General features: G+C 41.8%; 1 protein-coding gene and 1 non-coding gene across 2 annotated transcripts in view; one reads left to right on the top strand and one right to left on the bottom strand.

Moving 5' to 3' along the window:
• LOC136865015 (putative fatty acyl-CoA reductase CG5065) overlaps window positions 1-27,927 on the top strand; it is a 170,085-nt gene that overhangs the window by 38,974 nt on the left and 103,184 nt on the right. Inside the window, exon 2 of the mRNA XM_068226290.1 lies at window positions 17,038-17,244. Coding sequence (XP_068082391.1) covers window positions 17,041-17,244 — 204 coding nt within the window. The 5' untranslated portion in view covers window positions 17,038-17,040. The remainder of the gene's footprint in view (window positions 1-17,037; window positions 17,245-27,927) is intronic.
• TRNAS-UGA (transfer RNA serine (anticodon UGA)) lies at window positions 11,799-11,880 on the bottom strand. The gene has a single exon. It is a non-coding gene; the product is annotated as a tRNA-Ser (tRNA).

Raw genomic sequence — 27,927 nt, 5'->3', positions numbered from 1 at the left:
TAACTTAGTTCACTTCGCATCTGAGTATATTATACTCAAAAGTTACTCTCATTGGGACTTGTTATCTCAATGACGAGAGGTAGTCAACGGGAGACCGGCTTTGACTAGTATAGGACAGGAGAGCTCTTATTATGAATTTAGCTACGCTACTGTTCCGTAATACGGAAGAATACGAATGTATTCTCTCCATGAACATAACCCATGGTGGTTTTGCATTTAAAATTAGGACTCATCACGACTTTATGTAAGGAGTACAGTAGGAAGTGTTAAGGACAGGAAATGTAGAAGTACGACTGGAATCCAACAACAGAGAAGGCAGCCGGTACGAGATCCACATATCATCAGCTTCAAGACAACAGAGTCTACATATGGTGAGCTTATGGCATAAGTTACTGCAAGTCTTCGCGCAACAGTTCATTTTTAAAATTAATTTCATTCAATTTTTCTTTTGCTTCCGTAAGTTCAGATGTCGTTAAAACGCCGTTACGTCACGTTTTTCATCTTAATAAATAGCTGTTCTAATTTGTATTTTATGAAATGATTATTAATGATCCTTAAATTCCAAGTTAGTGTACTTAATGATTTGTGTTCCGTTCACCTCACCCCTGGGAGTTTTTTTGAGTCTCATTACGCATTATTATTATTATTATTATTATTATTATTATTATTATTATTAATTATCTACTTTTGTTTTCAAGCCATAAGCTTGAAGACTGGCGCCCTTGGGATACTGTTTATGGAGAAACAATGACATATCATTTATTTATTTTAATATTAAAGTGACCCGCCACGTTATAATTTTGTCATTCATCTGTGGGCCAAGTGGGTACGTCACAAGGCATCTCAGCCGGATTGTTGTGCGGCAACTCTCCCAACTATCAGGTAGAGACGCCGCAGCCTCCTGTTTTCATACCTCAAGGCTATCATGGCCCAAACTTAGCTTACTCTCAACTACAGTTATGCTTCTGACGTCTATTGTACTAAAAACGTCTGATTTAAGCATTTGAAACCAACTTAATATACAATAAATTAACACACGAAAAAACTTTGTCAGGAGGAAACATGTACTTGCGTCAAGATATCGGCTATAATTGGCGTAATATGCGAGCAAATTTCGTCACACACGCAGACAACAGTTCTTCCTTAGAAACTGAAAAACCACACATATTGCCATCTAGCTGTAACGATGGGAACCTTTATCTACAGTGTATGCGGCATCTCTACCGGAGCGGCATCTGTCCCGGATTTACCTTACATCCTTGCCCTTTCCATCTTATTTCCTGAATCGCTACTAACTCGTACCCAAATCTTTTTGTTTCATTTACTATTTCTTGCATTTTTCCCGGTTTCAACATTGTTCAAACATTCCACGTCGCCATGTTTATATCCACTTTCCTTACTAGTGTCCTTTTCCTATGCTTTTGTCGTCTTCGATTTCCGTCCGGTTTTCTCGTAGAAGTCTTCTGAACAATGCTTTTTTTACAAAGTGAGGCCGTTAACCCCACGCTCAACCCTATCCACTGGCTGGGGACATTGATTTTGGAGCATCCTACTCCTAGACAGGTTGTCTTCACCACGACTAAGGAGTCCCGTCTACCCCGTCTTGTGTCAATCAATCAATCAATCAATCAATCAATCAATCAATCAATCAATCAATCAATCAATCAATCAATCAATCAATCAATCAATCAATCAATCAATACTGATCTGCATTTAGGGCAGTCGCCCAGGTGGCAGATTCCCTATCTGTTGTTTTCCTAGCCTTTTCCGAAATGATTTCAAAGAAATTGGAAATTTATTGAACATCTCCCTTGGTAAGTTATTCCAATCCCTAACTCCCCTTCCTATAAATGAATATTTGCCCCAGTTTGTCCTCTTGAATTCCAACTTTATCTTCATATTGTGATCTTTTCTACTTTTATAGACTCCATTCAAACCTATTCGTCTACTAATGTCATTCCACGCCATCTCTCCGTTGACAGCTCGGAACATACCACTTAGTCGAGCAGCTCTTCTTCTTTCTCTCAATTCTTCCCAACCCAAACATTGCAACATTTTTGTAACGCTACTCTTTTGTCGGAAATCACCCAGAACAAATCGAGCTGCTTTTCTTTGGATTTTTTTCCAGTTCTTGAATCAGGTAATCCTGGTGAGGGTCCCATACACTGGAACCATACTCTAGTTGGGGTCTTACCAGAGACTTATATGCACTCTCCTTTACATCCTTACTACAACCCCTAAACACCCTCATAACCATGTGCAGAGATCGGTACCCTTTATTTACAATCCCATTTATGTGATTACCCCAGTGAAGATCTTTCCTTATATTAACACCTAGACACTTACAATGATCCCCAAAAGGAACTTTCACCCCATCAACGCAGTAATTAAAACTGAGAGGACTTTTCCTATTTGTAAAACTCACAACCTGACTTTTAGCCCCGCTTATCAACATACCATTGCCTGCTGTCCATCTCACAATATTTTCGAGGCCACGTTGCAGTTGCTCACAATCTTGTAACTTATTTATCACTCTATAGAGAATAACATCATCCGCAAAAAGCCTTACCTCCGATTCCACTCCTTTACTCATATCATTTATATATATAAGAAAACATAAAGGTCCGATAACACTGCCCTGAGGAACTCCCCTCTCAACTATTACAGGGTCAGACAAAGCTTCACCTACTCTAACTCTCTGAAATCTATTTTCTAGAAATATAGCAACCCATTCAGTCACTCTTTTGTCTAGTCCAATTGCACTCATTTTTGCCAGTAGTCTCCCATAATCCACCCTATCAAACGCTTTAGACATGTCAATCGCGATACAGTCCATTTGACCTCCAGAATCCAAGATATCTGCTATATCTTGCTGGAATCCTACAAGTTGAGCTTCAGTGGAATAACCTTTCCTAAAACCGAATTGCCTTCTATCGAACCAGTTATTAATTTCACAAACATGTCTAATATAATCAGAAATAATGCCTTCCCAAAGCTTACATACAATGCATGTCAAACTTACTGGCCTGTAATTTTCAGCTTTATGTCTATCACCCTTTCCTTTATACACAGGGGCTACTATAGCAACTCTCCATTCATCTGGTATAGCTCCTTCGGCCAAACAATAATCAAATAAGTACTTCAGATATGGTACTATATCCCAACCCATTGTCTTTAGTTTATCCCCAGAAATCTGATCAATTCCAGCCGCTTTTCTAGTTTTCAACTTTTGTATCTTATTGTAAATGTCATTGTTATCATACGTAAATTTTATTACTTCTTTGGCCTTAGTCTCTTCCTCTATCTCGACATTATCCTTGTAACCAACAATCTTTACATACTGCTGACTGAATACTTCTGCCTTTTGAAGATCCTCACATACACACTCCCCTTGTTCATTAATTATTCCTGGAATGTCCTTCTTGGAATCTGTTTCTGCCTTAAAATACCTGTACATACCCTTCCATTTTTCACTAAAATTTGTATGACTGCCAATTATGCTTGCCATCATGTTATCCTTAGCTGCCTTCTTTGCTAGATTCAATTTTCTAGTAAGTTCCTTCAATTTCTCCTTACTTCCACAGCCATTTCTCACTCTATTTCTTTCCAGTCTGCACCTCCTTCTTAGTCTCTTTATTTCTCTATTATAATAAGGTGGGTCTTTACCATTCCTTACCACCCTTAAAGGTACAAACCTGTTTTCGCATTCCTCAACAATTTCTTTAAACCCATCCCAGAGTCTGTTTACATTTTTATTTACCGTTTTCCACCGATCATAGTTACTTTTTAGAAACTGCCTCATACCTGCTTTATCAGCCATATGGTACTGCCTAACAGTCCTACTTTTAAGACCTTCCTTTCTATCACATTTATTTTTAACTACCACATAAACAGCTTCATGATCACTAATACCATCTATTACTTCAGTTTCCCTATAGAGCTCATCTGGTTTTATCAGCACCACATCCAAAATATTTTTCCCTCTGGTTGGTTCCATCACTTTCTGAATCAGCTGTCCTTCCCATATTAACTTATTTGCCATTTGTTGGTCATGCTTCCTGTCGTTCGCATTTCCTTCCCAATTGACATCTGGCAAATTCAGATCTCCCGCTACAATCACATTTCTTTCCATGTCGTTTCCCACATAGCTGACTATCCTATCAAATAATTCCGAATCCGCATCAGTGCTACCCTTTCCCGATCTGTACACTCCAAATATATCAAGTTGCCTATTATCTTTAGAAACGAGCCTTACACCTAGAATTTCATGTGTCTCATCTTTAACTTTTTCGTAGCTTACAAATTCTTCTTTCACCAGAATGAAAACTCCCCCTCCCACCTTTCCTATCCTATCTCTACGATACACACTCCAGTGCCGTGAGAAAATTTCTGCATCCATTATATCATTTCTCAGCCATGATTCAACTCCTATTACAATATCTGGTAAATATATATCTATTTAATTACTTAATTCTATTCCTTTCTTTACAATACTTCTACAGTTCAACACTAACAATTTTATGTCATCCCTACTTGATTTCCAGTTCCCTGTTCCCTTATCACCGCTCCCTAGGCCATCCCGTTTCCCTGAATGTACCTCCCTATTACCCTTCCAAACAAATTTTCTAACTTATACGTACCACTGCGGTTTAAATGAATGCCATCCGAGCGCAGATCCCTTTCTCCTACCCACCCATTAGGATCTAGAAATTTCACTCCCAGTTTCCCACATACCCACTCCATAGTCTCATTTAAATCCCCAATCACCCTCCAGTCAGTATCCCTCCTACACAGTATTCCACTAATAACAATCTCCGCTTTCTTAAACTTCACCCGTGCTGCATTTACCAGATCCCACACATCTCCAGCTATGTTGGTACTTATATCAGCTTGCCTTACGTTGTTGGTACCAACGTGAAACACTACCACCTTCTCCTTCCCCTCCTCCCTCTCTTCTACTTTCCTCAACATCTGCCTCAACCTAATTCCTGGATAACATTCTACCCTGGTTCCCTTTCCTCCACACACTTTCCCCACGTGTCTAACGATGGAATCCCCCATGACCAGAGCCTCAACCCTACCCACCTCATTTGATCCCCTCCCCTCCTGGTCAGCCCTATCTTTCCTGATAGCTGCAGAAGCTACTTCCTCCTCCCTTTTCTCCTTCCCATGACCCCGTTCCACCTGTCTTTTCCTATCCTCTACTCTACATTTCCCTTTCCTACCTTTTCCCTTCCTCCTACTTCCACGCATCTCAGCAACAGTTCCCTGTCCCTCATCTTCCCTCTGTTGTTCTACCTGGAGTGACTCGTACCGATTTCGCACAGACACCTGTCCTGAATTCTGATCCTGAATAGAGCCCTTGGCCTGCAATCTCCTTCCCCTTAGAACATTAGACCACCTGTCTTCTACAACTCCTCCCTTTCCTTCCCCTCCCTCTTGTACACCTACTGTAACCTGTACATTGTTTGAGGGAGTCCTATCTTCCTTCCCGTCTTCTGTGAGAATCCTAATTATCTCCCTCAAACTTTCCAACTCCTCCCTCATACCCCTCAATGCCTCACCACACCCACAATAAGTACACTCGCGCTCCTTAGCCATTCTTTACGGGGGGAAAATTTTAAATTAAAAAAAAATAACTTATTTGCAAAAAAATAAATGAACGGAGGGATATATTGTCTGGGATAGTACACAACAATAAGGTAATTAATATACGACTACACTACAATACTACTTAGTCGTGCTCTATTATTATTTTTTTAAATTTTTTTATCCTACAACCCCTAACAGGATAAAAGCTGCTGTTAATTACTGAATATCGAAAGTAATACACAAGAACTACACAATTCCAAACTGCAATTAAGCCTATCCTAATTTCAACAATATTTTAGTAAGAGTTTCTACGGATACCTCTACCACACCAGTACTACACAAATATTTTACAATAATAAAATAAGCACACTAAATTCTAATAGGATATTACTCGTATACTACTGTACAGTACACTACAGTAATTTTTAAACTACTTTCAGACGTATCCTAATTACGATACCGGTACCGTACCGTATGTCACTACTAAGCACAACAGAAATTAAATTTGCAAGAACTACTGTACTCAAAGTTTACCAACGAAGCTAAATGCTTAGACAAATTATTAATAGTATTACGGTCTAATAGATATACACGAAAGATAACACACGAATATAGCACGCAAGATACGGCACTATCTAAATGTACTGTATCTATACTACAATGTATCTACACTACACTACACTGCGTTTGGTTAAATGCTTAAGTATCAAAAGGATTGCCGTACACGAAGAAAAACACGAATATAACTGGCAAGATACTATCTAATATATTATACCTTATCTTCACTACAATTCTACTGAAATGTGGTTATGTGATTATTACAGCTGGTGGATTACTATTATTTTCCCTACTCCACGGGACGGAGAAAAAAAAAGTGTCCTTAATTAGGCCTACTGAAAAATACGAGGTTGTCTACAATAATTTCTCAAATATTTCTATCAAAACTACTACTACTACTACTCCAGGGACTTGAACTGCAATTACTGGGATATATGAACTTTATTATTATTAGCTAACCGCTCATAAATACTGAAAGATCGAGGGAGCGAAATATAAATTACGGATACTAACTACCTACTCAGAAGTACAAATGAATGGAATACAAGGTCAGCTGATTTTTATTTATATTTACTTGACTACACTACACCCTTTGTTCACGACTGTAGCCAACAATGCAATATTTGAATATGAGGAGCGACAATAATCAATAACAATACGACTGTTAACTATTACCGTGTAATCTCTTTAACTTCTTTTTAAATGGAAGTTTACAGGCGTATCGTGTTTTTTAATGTAGTAAATTATTACCTTCGCGATAGTTTGAACGTATATCTATACGAAATACCGGAGAAGTTGCTGCAGAAGTTACGGTACTATTCCTTATGATAATCTGCCTTTGTAAGTACAACCAACGAATCTACAGATATTTACAAATATTTTTAAAGTTAATATTGTTACCTAAAGTATTACCTAAACCTAAATTCGAAACAAGGTGCACCTAGCTAGCCTACTTAACCTAGAAAACGTAATTTACTGAAGACCAACTGAGTTACTTGTTACAAAATTTAAATAATTATTACTACTCCCAATTTCTACCAACAAGCACTAAACACCACTATATAAACAGCACTAAATGAATCAGATATACACAAAATTAAGCTATTTCAATAGGTTTTCACTACTTTATCACTACAATAATGCAAGAGCTCTCTCAACAGCCAACCGTTCTCAAGCGCATCCAACAATGCAATCATCTAATTAACCCCAGTAAGGATGGGTTGCCTCATCCGCCTTTTCCACCATTCCGAAGGGCTCCTTCTGTGCTGGATCCGCCGTTAAGGTCTTCACCAGTAACCCTGGGCATGGGTTCCACGTTATACCTCGTGGGACTGGGTCCCCACCTGAACTTAGCCATCCTTTTACACCGGCCTACTGGAGTAGAGGATGCCCACACCCGCAACGTGGATGCGCCAGGCAGGAGTTACTCAAGTGGAGAATAGGGAAGGTGGCCCTATCTCCCTTGAGTCGGGTTAATGGTTGCGTATGGTACCACAGCCAAAGGCTTTTGTTTACTTTACCTGTCCATAAGGTGGCTGTGTTATATCTTATTGTATTTACAGTGCTCCATGACAGAACGTGCTACGAATCACCGACAGACCCATTCATACTCAGTGCTACTCCGAGAAGTACAATACAATACGATAGAGCCATTCATTACTCAGTGCTACTCCGAGAAGTTCATTACAGTTCGATAGAGCGGTACCGGTACAGTTTCGCAGAACTCACTGACATGCACCTTGTGTGTGGGGAAGTACGTTGCAATGCTCTCGCTGCTGAAAGGCTGTACAGGAAACGGTTTCCTAACAGACATCATCCGTCAAAACGAGTGTTTATTTCTCTCGATCGACGAATGCGGGAGGCTGGTTCATTGGAAAGAAGAAACGAGGGACCTTGCAACATAAGGACCACTCGCACACCCGATTTTAAAGAGGAGGTGCTGGAACGTGCTGCAGCGGATCCCACTACAAGTACTCGTCGTATTGCACGTGAAATGGGCGCTGCACGTACTAGTACTTCACGAACAACAATTACACCCATATCACCCACAACGCGTCCATACAGTGCTTGTGATTGACTTTGCACGAGGGGTCGCATTGTGTCAGTGGTTGCTTCAGCAATGGATTGAGCAAACAGATTTCCTCCAAATCGTGCAGTTTACTGACGAGGTATTCATTTTATCGTGATGGTGATTCGAACAGCAGGAAAAGCCATGTGTGAGCTGTGGAAAATCTTCACACTGTGGTAGAGTCACACCATCAAATACGTTTTGCTGTGAATATCTAGGCCGGCATTGTAGGCGACAATCTCATGGGGCCATATCTTCTACCTGGTCGTCTGAATGGCCACCTGTACCTGAGTTTCTTGCAAAGAGTTCTATCTGAGTTGTTGGAGGACGTACCCTTGGCTCTTCGTGCGAGGATGTGGATACAACATGACGGTGTACTGCCTCACTTCGGTGTGGATGTCCGCAACCATCTCAATGCTGCAGTTCCTGGTAGCTGGATTTGAAGAGGGGGTCCTCTTACAAGGCCTGCGATGTCACCCGACCTGAATCCCCTTGATTATTTCCTATGGGGATATCTAAATTCACTTGTGTAGGAGACCCCAGTGGATACGGAGACGTAATTAGTTGCCAGAATTGTAGCTGCTTGTGATGTGATTGTGAACACACCAGGGATATTTGTCAGGGTGCGTCAGAATCTTGTTCGCCGATCTCATGCTTGCATTGACGTTGATGGCCGTCAGTTTCAGCACATTTTGAAAGATACAGTGCAAATGGCACGTTCATTGTGTCAGTGATGGTATTTGCTGTTAACTGTAACTAATGTAAATAAAAAAGTACACAGTAGGTAATGTGATTATATTCCTATTATCTCCTTAATCTAACTTCCACGACCCCAGGTTCCCTACCTCAATTTATTCAGTGGAACATCCTCTGTGTCCTGTTAAATTTTTGCATGCTCTTACGGAAACACCCTGTATTTATTAGACTGTTAATTATAATTAAAATGATTAATATTATTGTGTGACTATGTGTACATTGCATTACTTTAAAGCAGGACCACCAAACTTTCTTGTATGAGGGCCATTATTTATGAAAAGGGCAGTTTGGGGCCACAGACTAGTATAGGGCCTACTTAATAATAATAATAATAATAATAATAATAATAATAATAATAATAATAATAATAATAATAATAATAATTGGCAGGAAAAGATGATGAATGTTGTTCTTTAAAGGTCATCAGCCCCGAACAGGAAAGGACGGAATCTTCTGAATAAACGAAGAAAAATATTGGTCGTTAAAATCAGAGATAATAGAATGAAACATTCATGTTAACACTGTACATGAAATATTTTTCCAACTTATTGAGTACATATGGAATATCCCCAAGATATGTTAAGTACAGAACAAAAATGACTACCCGGACATCAGTGGGATCGGAAGCAACAAACTTCCGATTTCGCGTTGGATGCTCTAGTGCAGGGCCTCTCCAACGCCCAAAATCTCACGCGTGCAAATCGAGGTGCAAGAGCTCCGTGCACTGTGCATCGGTCCCGCTCGGCTCGGCTCGGACCAACGCTTCGTCTCTGCGCTACTCGGCTAAGCTCGGCTCAACTCGGCTCGGATTTGGAGCGAAAAGGAGCAAGTCAGGAAGAGGGAGACAGGGGGAGCGAGCGAGACAGGCGTGGGGAAAGAGAGAGATAGCGCTATTGCTCCAAATCGAGGAGTGGGGGTCTGCACTCTGGTCAATCAAGCGAAGTCGTCTTTTGCACCGTGCACAGTGCATGCACCCTGAGAGACCCTGCTCTAGTGATTGAACTAAGGTGGCTTTGGTCATATTTGTTCTGTTGGAAGCGATCCGAGCTTCACGTCTGACTCTACTGGCAGCACAACTGCAGAGTGAGCGCTAGTCGCCCGCTGTAGTCAAATTCAAGTCAATATTTAGTCTTCACGACCGCATTGTACTTGAAATAAACTTTCACCTTATTAGGTCGTGTCGAATCCATTTAGTACAAGCCGAAGAGATATTAAGTCTATCTTTATTAATCCCTTTACTGCCCAAGGTTAGTTTTCCCTCGGACTCAGTGATGGATCCCATTTCTATTGCCTCAAGTTTGAGACTTTGGTTCGGGGATACAACTGGGGAGGAGGACCAGTATTTCGCTCCGGTAGCCTCACCTGCTATATTGAACAGGAGCCTTGTGGAGTGATGGAAAGATCGGAAGGGATAGACAAGGAAAAGGGAAGGAAGCGGCCGCGTCCTTAATTTACGTACTATCCCGGCATTTGCCCGGAGGAAAAGTGGGAAACCACGGAAAATCACTTCAAGAGGTTGACATCCGTAGGCTGAGCGGACCCAGTTCCAGCCCTCGTACCACTTTTCAAATTTCGTGGCAGAGCCTGGATTCGAACCCGGGCCTCCGAGGGTGGCAGCTAATTACACTAACCACTACATCACAGAGGCGGACAGAGAGATATTAAGTACAGAACAAAAATTGCGAACTGAAGAGCAGTGGGATCCGAATTACGATCTAATAAGCTTGAAGTTTATTTAAAATTCACGCAAGCATTGTTTGAGCCAATAAATTGCATTAGACCGGGCGAGTTGGTCGTGCGCGTAGAGGCGTGCGGCTGTGAGCTTGCATCCGGGAGATCGTGGGTTCGAGCCCCAGTGTCGGCAGCCCTGAAGATGGTTTTCCGTGGTTTCCCATTTTCACACCAGGCAAATACTGGGGCTGTACCTTAATTAAGGCCACGGCCGCTTCCTTCCAACTCCTAGGCCTTTCCTATCCCATCGTCGCCGTAAGACCTATCTGTGTCGGTGCGACGTAAAGCAACTAACAAAAAAAAAAAGTATTAGGTCCGCCTGTGTGGTGTAGTGGTTACTGTGATTAGCTGCCACCCTCGGAGGCCCAGGTTCGATTACCGGCTCTGCCACGAAATTTGAAAAGTGGTACGAGGGCTGGAACTGGGTCCACTCAGCCCTGGGGAGGTCAACTGAGTAGAGATGGGTTCGATTCCCACCTCAGCCATCCTGGAAGTGGTTTTCCGTGGTTTCCCACTTCTCCTCCAGGCAAATGCCGGGATGGTATCTAACTTAAGGCCACGGTCGCTTCCTTCTCTATCCCTTCCAAACTTCCCATCCCCCACCCAGGCCCCTGTTCAGCATAGCAGGTGAAGCCGCCTGGGCGAGGTACTGGTCATCCTCCCCAGTTGTATCCCCCACCCAATGTCTCACGCTCCAGGACACTGCCCTTGAGGCGGTAGAGGTAGGATCCCTCGCTGAGTCCGGGGCAAAAGCCGACCCTGGAGGGTAAACAGATTAAGAAAGAAAGTAATTGCATTAGGGAACAGGGTATTTTTTTCTCAATATGGCACATAATAACAAGGACTCTTTTTTATAAAAATAGAATCATGAAACATTTCAAAATAATAACTATTTAAATATTGTCCTATATTTTCGAAAGAGGAAAAAGTATTTAATGAAATGACTAATTTGAAAGGAGAACGCTACATTCCTCCAGGCTGATGATTGCTCCACAATTAAAAACAATTGACAAAACCAGTCTGATAATGGTAGCATTTCTAGGGTATAATTCCTTTTGTATTTAATCAATGAAAGAAGCATTTTAAAAATCATCGCTGCGGGCAGGATTCGAACCTACGCGGGTAGAACCCATTGGATTTCAAGTCTAACTCCTTAACCACTCGGACACCACAGCTCTGTCGGAAATGTGAACAGCTCATCGATTTGCGTCCCTCTCGGAGCGCTATTTGGTCGCAGCAGCTGGAAAACACGCCTTATTGTATAAAATTTGAGTTTTTGTTCCCTATTTCGTTTTTATCTGAAATTAAGCTTACAGTATATCTTTCATAATCTACTTACCCTCCAGGGTTGGCTTTTCCCTCGGACCCAGCGACGGATCCCACCTCTACCACCTCAAGGGCAATGTCGTGGAGCGTGAGACTCTTGGGTCGGGGGATACAACTCGGGTCGAGGACCAGTACCTCGTCTAGGCGACTTCAACTGCTTTGCTGAACAGGGGCCTTGTGGGGGATGGGATGATTAGAAGAGATAGACAAGGAAGAGAGAAGGAAGCGGCCGCGGCCTGAAGTTGGGTAGTATCCAGGCATTTGCCTCGAGGAGAAGTGGGAAACCACGGAAAACCACTTCGAGGTTTGCTGAGCTGGGAATCGAACCCCCTCTACTCAGTTGACCTCCTGTTCCAGCCTCGTACCACTTTTGAAATGTCGTGCCAGAGACGGAAATCGAACCCGGGCCCCCGGACGTGGCAGCTGATCACACTAACCACTACGTCACGGAGGCGGACTCTTACAATATTTGAAAATAGAAAACCGTACGATGCCACCTCTGTGGTATCGTGGTTAGTGTGATTAACTGCCACTCCCAAAGGCTCGGATTCGATCCCCGGCTCTGCCACGAAATTTGAAAAGTGATACGAGGGCTGGAACGGGGTCCACTCAGTCTCGAAGTCAACTGAGTAGAGGTGGGTTCGATTCGCACCTCAGTCATCCTCGAAGTAGTTTTTTGTGGTTCCCCACGAAATGCCGGGATGGTACCTAACATTAGGCTACGCCCGCTTCCTTCCCTCTTCCTTCTCTATCTCTTCCAATCTCCCCACCCCCCACAAGGCCCCTGTCCAGTATAGCAAGTGAGGACGCCTGGGCGAGGTATTGATCATCCACCACAGTTGTATCCCCCGCAATGTCTCACGCTCATGAACACTGCCCTTGAGGCGGTAGAGTTGGGATCCTTCGCTGAGTCCGAGGGGAAAACCAACCCTGGAGGGTAAACAAATTAAGAAAGAAAGAAACCGTACGATCGTTATGCACAGTGCAATGATGTTTTGGCATATTCTTTTATTCCCGTACTAGTGGTGTAACGTCGTACTAACACATCCATAGCTTTCGGAGACGAGGATGGAAAAATTCTAGGACTCGAAGGTAGCAATCGTGGCCTTAGTTGAGGTACAACATCAACATTTGCCTGCATTGGAACTGAGAAACCCTCTTCAGGGCTTACAGCTACATGACCCGTTTATTCTACCAGATGAAGGGTTTATCTAAATCATTCCACTAACACAGGGAACCCTTAACTGAAATGCTCGCTGAGTTCTGGGAGACGAACAAATTGCCAATTTCCCATAGTGAGAACTTAGTGGAAGTGATGCTTTATTTGCAATTTTCTTTACGTTGCACCGATACTGATAGGTCTTATGCTGGTGATGGAATAGGAAAGGGTTAGGAGTCGGAAGGAACCGGCCGCGGCCTTAATTAAGGTACAGTCCCAGCATTTGCAACGGAAAACCATCTTCAGGGCTCCCAACGGTGGGGTTCGAACCCACTATCTCCCGAATGCAAGCTCACAGCTACGCGCTCCTAACCGCCCGGCCAACTCGCTCAGTAAATAATGATTTATGCTTTGAAACTAGTCATGACTTGAGATTCAGAAGAAGGGGTACGTTCAGACTCGTGAGGACGATCAAGGTGCTATATTCTATATAATCAACCTTTATTTAGGAAATTATGATTCATTGGACAGTTGACATGGCATCCACTCTTTCTCCCCCCCCCCCCCCCCAGAGACTATTCAAAGTCGTATGAACTAGTGGACGAGCTTGGAAATGAAACCGGGTCTGACGTTATTCATTTTACTTGTGCTTCCGAGGAACTGACAATCAGTGAGCCGTGCTTGGCGTCCGATTTGAGTGTCCACCGATATTTCCACTTACTTGGACATTACCATGCTCCTCTCTTTCATTGTTCTTCTCTGACTTCCGTTAGGAGAATTTGGCTGCATGGCCGGGTGCAATGTGTTTGTGCCAGCGTCATTCTGCATTCATAGATAGGAATTTTTGTTGTAACATTGGTATTAGGCTACCCAAGTAGACCATGAGAGACAACTCAACTATTAGATTGTCTATTTAATCTGTAGCGTAAAATACAATCAAGGCTTAGCAAGGGTCTACAGAAACAAGTCTTCTGTAGCTGGTAAGTGGCTCACACATTTTTGGTTTACCGTTTATCCTATTTATCACCCCGGCATTTGCCTGGAGAAGAAGTGGGAAACCACGGAAAACATTTCGAGGATGATTGAGGTGGGAAGCGAACCCACCTCTACTCAGCTGACCTCCCGAGGCTGGGTGGACTCCGTTCCAGCCCTCGTACCACTTTTCAAGTTTCCGTGACAGAGCCGGGAATCGAACCCTGGCCTCCGGGGGTGACAGCTCATCACGCTAACCACTACACTACAGAGGTGTACTATTATGTTCTTTTCGTTTAGGGCCTTTATAGACCACGTCAAGTAACTGTAAGGCATTTCTGGAAGCCTTCTTTGCATCCCGAAAACGTTGCATTCATTTTCTGGTCGCCTGTCTTCTCTTTTCTGTCCATCCACTGTTCTGTTTTCGCTCACCGGGGAAGCCCTTGAAGTTGTTGATCACTGATCTATATTTAGAACGATTAGAAATGTCCTCCTGATTCAGTCCCATGTTCTTGAGGTCCTTCCTTACTTCCCTGAACCATTTATCCGAAGAGTTAGGTCTGTTGTCCAATATATTAAAAATCTGCTTCGTTAGTTGAGCTGCATCCATCCTGAACAGATGTCGACGTTTTCTTATTGACTCCATCAGCTGTGCATTATCCCTGTGTAGCTGTTCTCTTCCTCGGAGTCTATATTCATTATTTTGCGAAGGATCTTGCGCTCATACTTTTCTGCTTTCCTCAGTCCAGCCTTTCCTTCATTCAGAGGCATTTGCTTGCGTACAGACACACGCGTGCTGGCCTTTGGTCACAGGGATCCCGGGTTCGATTCCCGGCAGGGTCGGGAATTTTAACCTTAATTGGTTAATTTCGCTGGCACTGGGGCTGGGTGTATATGTCGTCTTCATCATCATTTTCATCCTCATCACGACGCGCAGGTCGCCTACAGGAGTCAAATCGAAAGACCTGCACCTGGCGAGCCGAACTTGTCCTCGGACACTCCCGGCACTAAAAGCCATACGCCATTTCAGTGTTATAGTGCCTGAGTTTAGCTTCTCTTGAGATTGCCTTTTTCTTGTATGTGAAATGCGTCCTACGAAAAGCTGCGGCAATCTTCTCTTGCCCTCTGTTGTTAGCTTCTTTACCACTTGTTTCCACCTGCACTGTCTCACCAAGATATCTGAAACTGTCCACTTTTCTATTTTACCGTACTCTGTTGTTAGGTGTTGAGGTGCTGTTTAGATATTCGGTTGGTCATGTTACCTACTTTGTTTTCTCGAAAGAAATTTGGAGGCCAGCTTTCTCTGCCTCGTCTTTATTATTTATTATTACTAGCTGTTACCCGTGGCTTCGCCCGTGAGGATTTCGTAATTTGATAAAAATTACTTGTTCCTCGGCACTGCACTAAGACATTATATGTAAATCCCTAAAGTATAAAAACTCACCGAAAAACTGCTTTTCATTTACCCCAGAACCTCTTTGTAAACCACATTTGTGGCATTTCCTTTTGGGGCTAAAATGATCAGGCTACTGGCAGACCTAAATCTGGACCACGGGACGTAGAACTCTATGTGTGAGAAACAGTCCTCTTTTATGTCGAAAAGAATTCTTTATTTCTAAAGGAGATTCCAACTACCAAATTTCACGCCTGTAACATCTTAGTTTTTGAGATATAAGTATCCTCATAAAGAGAATCAACTCCTTCTTCACTTATTTTCGATCTCCAGCTTAAGTTGATTTTCCGAAAACAAACATACGTGTTTCTTTCTTTTTTTTTTTTTTTTGCTTTACGTCGCACCGACACAGATAGGTCTTATGGCGACGATGGGATAGGAAAGGTCTAGGAATTGGAAGGAAGCGGCCGTGGCCTTAATTAAGGCACAGCCCCGGCATTTGCCTGGTGTGAAAATGGGAAACCACGCAAAACCATCTTCAAGGCTGCCAACAGTGGGGCTCGAACCCACTATCTCCCGATTACTGGATACTGGCCGCACTTAAGCGATCTTTATTTTTTTAAACCAAACCCCATCGCACTACAGCCGTTGAAGGGCCTTGGCCTACCAAGCGACCGCTGCTCAGCCCGGAGGCTTGCAGATTACGAGGTGTCGTGTGGTCAGCACGACGAATCCTCTCGGCCGTTATTCTTGGCTTTCTAGACCGGATTTATTTTTAAAGGAGACTATAAATACCAATTTTCACATCTGTAACACGTTACGTTTATGAGATATAATGTAGATATACTCATTATAAAAACTGCCTCACTCCTGGGCTGAGTAGCCAGCGTTGAGGTCTTCGGTTCACAGGGTTCCGGCTTCGATTCCTGGCTAGGTCGGGGTTTTTAATCGCGTTTGTAACATGTTAGGTTTTTGTGATATACTGTATATTCGCTGCTGTAGAATCCTGGAGATGACGTTGCCATGGTTACAGCAGTTCATTACTTTATCCGATTCCTAGAGCGGGGGTAGTGTGGTGCCAATATCTCTGTAACGGTTGATTTTAAGGCCTTAAAACATGGTTTTCGGGCCTGTAGGGCTTACCGAGTTTTGTCCTTTGCGTCGAGGGTATTAAATTGAGCGTTGTCTCGTCCTTGTACGACAAATTCGATATTTTGCCTATATTAGCCTATTATTTTTATATCCCCCCATGCCCCCCCATCACGAACGTTTTTGAAAATAAAATAAAGCCCATGTTACTCACTAGCAATGTAAATTTCTATAGGTGAAATAATTTTTAAAATCGGTTCAGTAGTTTTTGAGTCTATCCGTTACAAACATATATACAAAATTTTCCTCTTTATATTATTATTATTATTATTATTATTATTATTATTATTATTATTATTATTATTATTATTATTATTATTACTATTATTTCAGAAGATGGCAGAATTCGATGGACAAAGTGTGACGGAGTTCTTCACCGGTCGTCATGTTTTCATAACTGGCGCCACAGGATTTTTGGGCAGCGTCCTGTTAGAGAAGCTTCTTAGATCCTGCCCGAAGGTGAATACTGTCTACGTACTTGTACGTGGTCGTAAAGGGAAAGATGCAGCCTCCCGCTTGATGAACTTACTCCAATCACCGGTAAGTGTCTAATACTAAGAGTTTGATCCATTTTTATAATCACTGCACATGTGTAGCTGCATCCGTGATCTCTATTACTTCTCAATACATCTCACCCAGTGCTAAGACATGTTGTACCGTTATTTGTCATATGAAATGTTCACCCTCGTCTGATTTATTCATGTAAATTTTCGTCTGTACAACTGTTAGCAGTACTGTCAAATGTTTATTGAACGATAGTGAACGATGTGAGATGTAAGAAATGTCTAATTTACAATGTCTCTTCTTTGTTTTTACAAGACACATATTTGGACATTTTTGTGAAGTATTCCAAAACCCATAAATTTTCAGTCGCCGGACTGAGTGGCTCAGACGGTTAAGGCGCTGGCCTTCTAACCCCAACTTGGCAGGTTCGATCCTGGCTCAGTCCGGTGGAATTTGAAGGTGATCAAATACGACAGCCCCGTGTCGGTAGATTTACTGGCACGTAAAAGAACTCCTGCGGGACTAAATTCCGGCACCTCGGCGTCTCCGAAGACCTTAAAAGTAGTTAGTGGGACGTAAAACAAATAACATTATTATTATTATTAATTTTCAGTCACAAACTCCTCGATACTTTTTAATTTGCAGTCATATTTTAATTTTTTGTGCGTTTTCTGATAGTTCTCGCCCTGACGAATCAAATTACACCTCACTCATCTCTGCGCGATCTTTACACGCGCGGTAACTGACTCTCGACCATCAAAAACGTATCATAACATAACTATAGACTAATGTAGTGAGCTGGCTCGGGATAGTTCTCATGTTCCGCCACCACAGAGCGCTTGCTTCGTGAGTAGGCGATAGCTGAATGTAAACACATAGCTGTCATATGACACAAGGTCTTTTAAATTATTGATTGAAATGTAGTAAGTTCTTTTTAAAGAATGTTTTTGTTACTTGATGTGCTCCAGTGTTTACTAGCTTATTACAAACATCTGGCAGAGTTTCATTTGGGAAGTAATAATAATGTTATTTTCTTTACGTCCCACCAACTACTTTAACGGTTTTCGGAGACGCCGAGGTGCCGGAATTTAGTCCCGCAGGAGTTCTTTTACGTGCAAGTAAATCTACCGACACGAGGCTGACGTATTTGAGCACCTTCAAATGCCACCGGACTGAGCCAGGATCGAACCTGCCAAGTTGGGGTCAGAAGGGCAGCGCCTTAACCGTCTGAGCCACTCAGTCCGGCTCATCTTGGAAGTGCTCACGATGAAAATATAAACCGTTTGTGTGATAGATAATCGTCATTTACAGTGAGTTGTTAATTTATTTGTTATATTATTTTATTCGGTAATATTGCTTCCTCTGCCTTTTCAGGTATAAGCTAACCTATTTTTGCTCGTTTTGTGCCGCATACTTCATAATAATTGTACAAAAATAGCCGCGACACAAGAAACTGTCAACACCATAAACTAAAAGTGAAGTGATTTTAGGCAAGTGTCCTAGACGTTTTACAGGACTGAGATAGGTCTGACATCACTTAAAACATTCTTCAAAAATATATGAAACAGCCATCTAATTCCTGTAATAGTACACTGACTGAGCAAATGTCATGGGATAGCGGAGCACTGATACGCAGGTGTGTTGTCTGCGCACCACACGCTCCCTGTGCCAGCGGCAGTTGTATAGGAGACCTTGTGAGCAGTGGCTGTGCATGTGACAGGTGTAACATGGAACGTCGTCGTGAGCTGACACCGTTCGAACGGGGTGTGGTAGTCGGTGCCCGATGGATGGGAAGTGCGATTTCGTAAGTGGTGCGGGAATTCGGCTTCACACGATCAACCGTGTCCAGGGTGTATCGTGAATGGTTTAATGCGGGTGTCACCGTCCACAACAGATGAACGACCGGTCGTCCAGCCACCCTCGATGACCGTAACCGGCGACATCTGAGACGGATTGTCAATAGTGACAGGCGGGCAACCGTGCAATAAATCACGGCTCAATTCAACACAGGCCTTGCTAGACACGTCTCTCAGTGGACAATCCGTAGGAACATGGTTTCTATGGGGTATGGGAGCCGGCGCCGCACACGGGTGTCACTGTTAACCCAACGTCATCGGGCACAACGACGCGCATTTGCCGCCAGTCACCAGGGATGGACACTGGAACAATGGCGTAACGTGATATGGTCGGACGAATCATGATTTCAACTGCACCTTGCCTATGGGAGGCATCGTGTATGGCGCAGACCACATGAAGCGATGGATCCCGCCTGCCTCGAAGGTGTGGTCCAGGGCGCTGGTGTCTCTGTTATGGTCTGGGGGTGCATTTCCCTGGTATGGAATGGGCCCCCTAGTTGTTCTGGAAGAGACTTTGAATGGTACGCGGTATATTGAGCTGCTCGGAGACCATCTCCACCCATTTTTGGCCTTCCACCGCCCAGACGGTTCTGCGGTGTTTCAAGATGATAACGCGCCGCCACATCGCTCCCACGTCGTCCGGGAATGGTTCCAGGAACATGCAGCGGAGGTCCAACGACTGCCTTGGTCACCCAGGAAGCCCGATATGAACCCTATCGAGCATATCTGGGATGTCCTGTAACGCAGACTCCGTGCCACGGATCCTGCACCCACGAACAGAGCAGCATTGGCGGCCGCTCTGCAAACGATTTTGTGTCACCCGCGTCCAGAGGACTACCAGGGACTGGTCGACTCACTGCCACAGCGTCTCACTGCAGTTCGCAGGGCCAGAGGAGGCCCCACACGCTATTAGGTGACTGTCCTATGACATTTGCTAAGTCAGTGTACAACATGCTTAAATTCATGCAGATCTTGCCGCTCGTGAGTACATAAAATCTTACGATCTTTAATCTTACGATTAAATCCTTCCCTGCGAACCATGTGACCTTGCCGCAGTGGAGAAGCTTGCGCGTCCCAATGAAGCATATAGCCGAACCGCCGGTGCAACCATATCGGATGTGTATCTGTTGAGAGACCAGCCTAACGAATGGTTCGTCGAAAGTGGAGTAGCAGCCTTCCGGAAGTTGTAAGGGCGGCAATCTAGATCAGGGGTGTTCAAATGGAGGCCCGCGAGAGGTTTAAACATTTATATTTTAAGACATGTGAAGAAAATGCACAAATAAATCATAGCTCGTTCAAAAATGTATTAATCCATTCGGATCTCCGGGTGGGGACTACATGAGAGGCGGCGATCATGAGGATGGTGGATACTGGCATTCTGCGAGTCGAACCGTGGAATGTTAGAAGTTTGAATCGTTGTGGTAGGTTAGAGGATCTGAATAGGGAGATGGATAGATTAAATTTAGATGTAGTTGGCATAAGTGAACAGGAGTTCGTCAGAAGTAATTTATTCTTTAATATTATTTCCTGTTTTTAAATATTCACTTGATCTGAATAGATTATTGACTTTAAAATATCTCAAATGCCAGTGCCAATGAATTGACACTTTGCCCTTGCTGTCTACAGTTAGTGGCGGAGAAAGACCATAAAACTATAGATTTTCTTATTTCAGTTCACATATTCAAGAGATCATTGAAGAATTCAGCACACGATTCAGGAAATTGAAATTCTTGAAAGCAGTGTAATCTTTACTTGAATATTTTTGGTACTGTAATAGTTTTTTAAGTCGCTGACTAATTTTACAAATATTATTATAAAACTGCATTTAACTTGAAAAATATGAAATATCTGCATATAAAATGGAAAATCTGAAAATTAATATTCATTAAATAAACTACACACTCGTCGGACCTTGTACTCACACTTACTTGTTACCTGCTTACTTACACATACATTATTTGAAGGGCGCCAGCTGCCACTCAGTGCAGCAATAATGGAATGAGACTATTGACTATCTCTAGGGTGTGGGGTAATAAGCTTACTTTTGACAACATACCATATAAGTTCTGGGAAAATGAGATTGGCGTTCGGTTTCCCCATTAATTTTGAGGTTAAGATATTTTACTGTCAATGAAATAAAACTATGAATTCGTTTGATAGAACAAAATATATTCTTTAAATAATATATAAAAAATAGTGAGTCTTGTTGCGATAAAAACAGATGAGAATATGAAATTATGACATTGCAACTGAAAGAAACTAGGCATGAATTTGAATTCTTCTTGACCGGACATTTAACAATTTATACGAAATATTTCCCTCACTGATTCACTTGACTGTACCTTCAACACTTTGAGTGCAATTACGACGTATTCCTTTGATCTGGTGTTTACTGTAGATGTGTCACGCCTAACTTGGTGATACATCCTTGTGACTGCTTCTTCTCCATATCATCTGACTTCTTTGTAAGTCAATATGGTATTACCTCATAGTAGGTGGTATCCCTCTCTGACTCCATGGTAAGCCCTTGCGTCCGTGTCTTCAACTAAGTGACCAACCAACCTTTAGCCTCACTCTCTCAATGACCAATAATTAATGGCTCACTGAGTCTTCTCCATCTCTCGTTCACACTCGTTGACTGACCGACTGAGGTCTCTTCATCTCGTAGACTTCTTCACTGTTCAGCTTCCGTTTAAATAATGACTGACGCTACAATATGCACCCACCTTTTATAGACGTTGGTTGACACAGCTACGTAATCTCCAGAAATAACAATGACATACTCCCACAACGCCTCAAACCGTTGCATGTAATGGTGAAATCCCCTGGGGCGGCCGACTCTCTGAGCGAATTTCTAAAAGCTCACGATGACGTAGCCATGACGTAGCAATGACTTGGCAGAATCGCCAGTAGTGCAAAATATAACGTCATATCCAACATCTGATATATAACAATTCTTACTGTACAGGTATTTAATGTTAATCTACATATACGTATATATGCATACACTCAATTACAAATATGCAAGCGACAAGCTTTTCATAATGGAATTGAATAATAATTATAACAAAATAATAGTAATCTCACAGATAAAATAATAATAATACGGACATAATAATAATAATAATAATAATAATAATAATAATAATAATAATAATAATAATAATAATAATAATAATGATATAAATAAAATCCTAAAATAATAAAAATACAGATATAATCTTGTAATGGGATTTGAACCGTTACAGTACTAGGATCGAGGAGCAAGAACCACATCTGCAACTTGATATGCGCTATCTACAAGCCGACGCGCTCCCACAGACCAGACAAGAAAAGGGGTCACATGTTTTTAAACTGCTATGCAGCGAAAAATACCCAAAGTTACGATAATTTTGACTAAAAATACTTCAATGTTTGGGAACTCGTATATACATGGAATTTTTTCTTCTGTGAAATTCATTAAAAATGAGTACAGAAGTCGACTTTCAGATTCTTTTTTGCTGCATCTTTTTGAGATTAGCAACAGCAGAGCTGAAGGTAGACGTTCGTTCATTGGTAGATTCAGCTGATCGACCACACTACTCCTACTAAATTGTCCTTTTTCAGTTTTATTTTGACTATATTATTAATTTCAATGTAGTTTTATGCATTTTTTCTTTTTGTAATTTGACACATATTAATTCAAATGAACTGACATTGTTGGGTGCTCTTCTTCAAAATTCAATTGTCCTGTTATAAGTGTTTGTTTAATTTCACTCTTTTATGCAGTTGTAAGCAGTTCGAATTATCAAGCCTTCATTCCAGTTGAACTATGCGTATTATTTCATACTGGTACCTCTGTTCTAATTGAAGAATTTTATGAAAATTAGCCTATTATTAAAGTGCGACCCGCGGTCATGCCTAATGTTTCTATTGTGGCCTTCGATCCCTTACAAATTGAAAATCGCTGGTCTAGATGATTGACTGACATAGCCTTGTAATAGTAGTCAACATTGTTTAGATGTGTTGATACTGCTGTACGGCTGAAAGTAACGGGAAACTACAGCCGCAACTACCTCCTGACGACATGCAGCTCTCTCTGTATGAATGATGCCCTGATGATGGCTTCCTCCCGGGTAAAATATTCTGGAGGTAAAATAGTCCCCCATTCGGATCTCCGGGTGGGGACTACACGAGAGGGGGCGATCATCAGGAAGATGGATACTGACATTCTGCGAGTCGGAGCGTGGAATGTTAGAAGTTTGAATCGTTGTGGTAGGTTAGAGAATCTGAAAAGGGAGATGGATAGACCAAAGTTAGATGTAGTTGGCATAAGTGAAGAACGTCGGCAGGAAGAACAGGATTTTTGGTCAGGCGACTACCGAATTATCAACACAAAATCAAACAGGGGAAATTCAGGAGTTGGTTTAATAATGAGTAAGAAAATAGGGCAGCGAGTAAGCTACTACGACCAGAATAGTGAAAAGATTATTGTTGTAAAGATAGACACCAAACCAATGCCCACCACAATAGTGCAGGGCAATATGCCTACTAGTTCATCATATGATTAAGAAATCGAAAGAATATATGAGGAGAAGATTTAATACAATAATATGTAAACGGTGACGAGAATTTAAATGTGATGGGAGACTGAAATGCAGTGGAAGGCCAAGGAAGAGAAGGTTGGTCATGAAATGCCATCTGAAGTTGAAGAAATTGAAGAAAGGAAGGAATGGAAAGAGATGGGATCTAGACGAGTTAAAAGAAAATGTGAGGGATTGTTTCAAGAAACATGTTGCACAAGGACTAAGTGAAAAGGCTGAAGGAAATACAATGGAGAAGGGATGGACAGTCGTGAAAAATGAAGTCAGTAGGGTTGCTGAAGACATGTTAGGAAGGAGGGAAAGATGAACTAAAAATGAATGGATATCTCAGGAGATACTAGACCTGATTGATGAACGACGAAAATACAAGAATGCAAGGAATGAAAAGGGCAGAAAAGAATACAGGCGATCAAAGAATGAAGTTGATAGAACGTGCAAGACAGCTAAGGATGAATGGTTGAAGGAGAAGTGCAAGGATGTCGAGGACTGTATGGTCCTGGGAAAGGTAGATGCTGCATACAGGAAAATCAAGGAAACCTTTGTAGAAAGGAGATCTAGGTGTATGAATATTAAGAGCACAGATGGAAAGCCACTTATAGGGAAAGAAGACAAAGCAGAAAGATGGCAGGAGCATATCCAACAGTTGTATCAAGGTAAAGACGTAGATGATATGGTTCTGGAACAAGAAGAGGCTGTTGTGCTGTTGAAGTGGGACACCCAGTTTTGAGGTCAGAATTTGAAATAGCTGTGAGAGACCTAAATAGAAACAAGGAACCTAGAATTGATGACATTCCATCTGAATTACTGACTGCCTTAGGACAAACCAGTATGACAAGGTTATTCCATTTAATGTGCAAGATACGTGAGACAGGAGAAGTGCCATCCGATTTTCGGCAGAATGTTGTTACACCTATTCCCAAGAAAGGCGGTGCTGACAGGTGTGAAAACTACCGCACCATTAGTTTAGCATCTCATGCCTGCAAAATTTTAACACGTATTATTTACTGATGAATGAAAAGACAACTTGAAGTTGAGTTGGGAGAAGATCAGTTTGGTTTCAGAAGAAATGTAGGAGCACGTGAAGCATTCCTGACTTTATATCTGATCTGAGAGGATCGAATTAAGGACAAGCCCATGTATATGGCGTTCGTCGATCTAGAAAAGATATTCGATAATGTTGATTGGACCAAGCTATTTGAGATTCTGAAGGTGATCGGGATCACATACCGAGAACGAAAAATGATCTACAATCTGTATTAAAAAATCAGTCTGCAGTGATAAGAATCGAGGACTTTGAAAAAGAAGCAGCAATCCACAAAGGAGTGAGGCAAGGCTGCAGTTTGTCCCCCCTTTTCTTCATTGTTTATATAGAACAGGAGGAAAAAGGAAATGAAAGAGGAATTTGGAAAGGGAATCACAATCCAAGGAGCAGAAATCAAAACCCTAAGATTTGCCGTTGATATTGTTATTTTATCTGAGACTGCAGAAGATATCGAGAAGTTGCTGAGCGGTATGGATGAAGTCTTGGGTAAGGAGTACGAGATGAAAATAAATAAGTCAAAAACAAAAGTAATGGAGTGCAGTCGAACGATGTCAGGTAATGCAGATAATATTAGAATAGGAAATGAAGTCAGTCGTGAAGGAAGTAGATTAATATTGTTACTTGGGTAGTAAAATAACTGACGATGGCAAAATGAGGGGGCCATACAGTACAATGCAGACTAGTTTAAGCAAGGAAAGCCTTTCTTAAGAAAATATATGTGCTCACTTTTAACATTGATATAAGAATCATAAGGATGTTTTTGAAGACTTTCGTCTGGAACGTGGCTTTGTATGAAAATGAAACATGGACGATAACAAGGAAGTGAATTGAAGCTTTTGAAGTGTTGTGTTACAAAAGAATGCTGAAGATTAGATGGGTAGATCAAATCACGAGTGAAGAGAAAATTAATTAAATTAGTGAGAGGAGATCTGTTTGGCTAATTTTGACGAGAAGTGGTAGAATGATAGGGCACATCTTAAGACATCCAGGACTTGTTCAGTTGGTTTTTGAGGGAAGTGTAGGTGGTAAGAACGGTACGGGTAGAGCAGATGTAGGATGCAGTAGTTACGTAGAAATGAAAAGTTTAGCACAGGATAGGGTGGCGTGGAGAGCTGCATCAAACCAGCCTATGGACTGATGACTCAACAACACGAGGTTCTTGGCCTATATTCGATTTGCTATTAGAGCAAGCTTCCCCTACTCTAAGTGATCGGGCATTATTGAAATAAATCACCAGTGTCATAGTCCGGCTCCATGGCTAAATGGTTAGCGTGCTGGCCTTTGGTCACAGGGGTCCCGGGTTCGATTCCCAACAGGGTCGGGAATTTTAAGCATAATTGGTTAATTCCCAGGCACGGGGACTAGGTGTATATGTCGTCTGCATCATCATTTCATCCTCATCACGACGCGCAGGTTGCTTACGGGAGTCAAATCAAAATATCTACACCTGGCGAGCTGAAGTCCTCGGCACTAAAAGCCATACGCGTCGTGATGAGGATGAAATTATGATAAAGACAACACATACACCCAGCCCCCATGCCATTGGAATTAACCAATTAAGGTTAAAATCCCCGACCCGGCCGGGAATCGAACCCAGGGTCCTCTGAACCGAAGGTCAGTGCGCTGACCGTTCAGCCAACGAGTCGGACATTATTGTAAATGATAACGAAATAAAATAAAGTTGAACCCCCTTAACCAAGAGGCCAAATTCCCTCCCATCTCCTCCTTCTTCACATCCTTTATCCACTTCCTTCTTCCATCAAATCTCCCCAACCCGCCCGCATCTCTTGTCCAGAGAGAGGGCGTAAATCTCTAGGTGGCCCGCCCCTCCTCTTCAGAGTGGGGAATGAAAAAATAAGGAAGTGACCGTGGCCTTCATTAAGGTCCAGTCTCGGCATTTTCATAGCATGAAAACGGGAAAACACGGAAAACCATTTTCAAGGTTACCGACGGTGGTTTCAAACTCACCATCTGACAAATGAAAGCATACAGCTTACAAGAACCGTATCGAATAGCCAGCTTGTACAAGTTTCTTCATTGGCAGAGGCGTTCAACTCTCTCGTGAAGCTTGTAGGAAGCAGAAGAAGAACGTGAAAGGCAATCTCGTTGTAATTACTGCATGAGTTACTGGATAGCATAAGAGAAATATGCTTTCTCCTCGCAATTAGTGTGTTACATTCATAAGAAGTTACCAGGAGTTCTGCTATTGTAAGTGTGGGAAATGCGATTCATTAGGAGAAGTAACTATCCTCTTAATCCATAGAATGGCTGGCACTTCATCCTCGGGATCGCAGACGAAGGGTGGGTGTCAGTTGCGCTGATGAGCTCATACAAGACCGACTACAGTATCTCAAACCGTAACATCAAAAATGCATGATGGACGCCTTAGGAGGATCATCTACCGACTGTTCAAGATTAGGGCGTCATCTGAATATGTACTTTGCAGATAGTAATTAAAATTATGCACATTAAAATAGAAGGATGTTGGTAAAGAATGCATTAGTCAGGTTAAGTTTAAAATGTAAAGTCGATATGAATATATAAAACACAACATTGACATAATGAAACATGTACATAAATAAATAAATAAATAAATAAATAAATAAATAAATAAATAAATAAATAAATAAATAAATAAATAAATAAATAAATAAATAAATAAATAAATAAATAAATAAATAAATACTACACGCAATAGATAAATGTCTAACAAACAGCTTTGCCTAAACGGGAAGTTAAAAATAACTTATATTAAGAGAGAACTGCTAGAAAATTTAAAGTAATGTGAGCATATAGGCACATCTCTATTAATCCACTTTTCAGATATTAAATTCAGAAATTGGATAGTGCCCTCAGAAATAACAATACCCTCATTATGTAACTTATTTAATAATTTTATGATAAATGCGCAAAGCTAGAGCAACTTTCTGCCTCTCGATAGCTGTGGCATACAAAGCTTGTCTGGTCAAATTTAGAGCAAGTATTAATAATATTCTTACGAACTTATTCTGTGAAAGACATACGTAATGAGATAGTCATGATATTAGTTTTTCGTATTGACTGCCGGGCTCCTGGTTATATATGTAAGTACAGTAATTGTAGTAGCCCGTATCAGAAGCTCTACTGTACATGAATTGAAACCGACGATTCCATCATATTGGTCTGAGGCAAATTTTCTTTTCCAACCTCCACGTTATCATCATCAAAGAAATTTGAAAGATGATTTTTTTCTTTATTA

This window comes from Anabrus simplex, chromosome 1, assembly GCF_040414725.1.
Source record: "Anabrus simplex isolate iqAnaSimp1 chromosome 1, ASM4041472v1, whole genome shotgun sequence".
Classification (NCBI taxonomy): Eukaryota; Metazoa; Arthropoda; class Insecta; order Orthoptera; family Tettigoniidae; genus Anabrus; species Anabrus simplex.
This window is presented reverse-complemented; position numbering and strand designations above follow the sequence as displayed.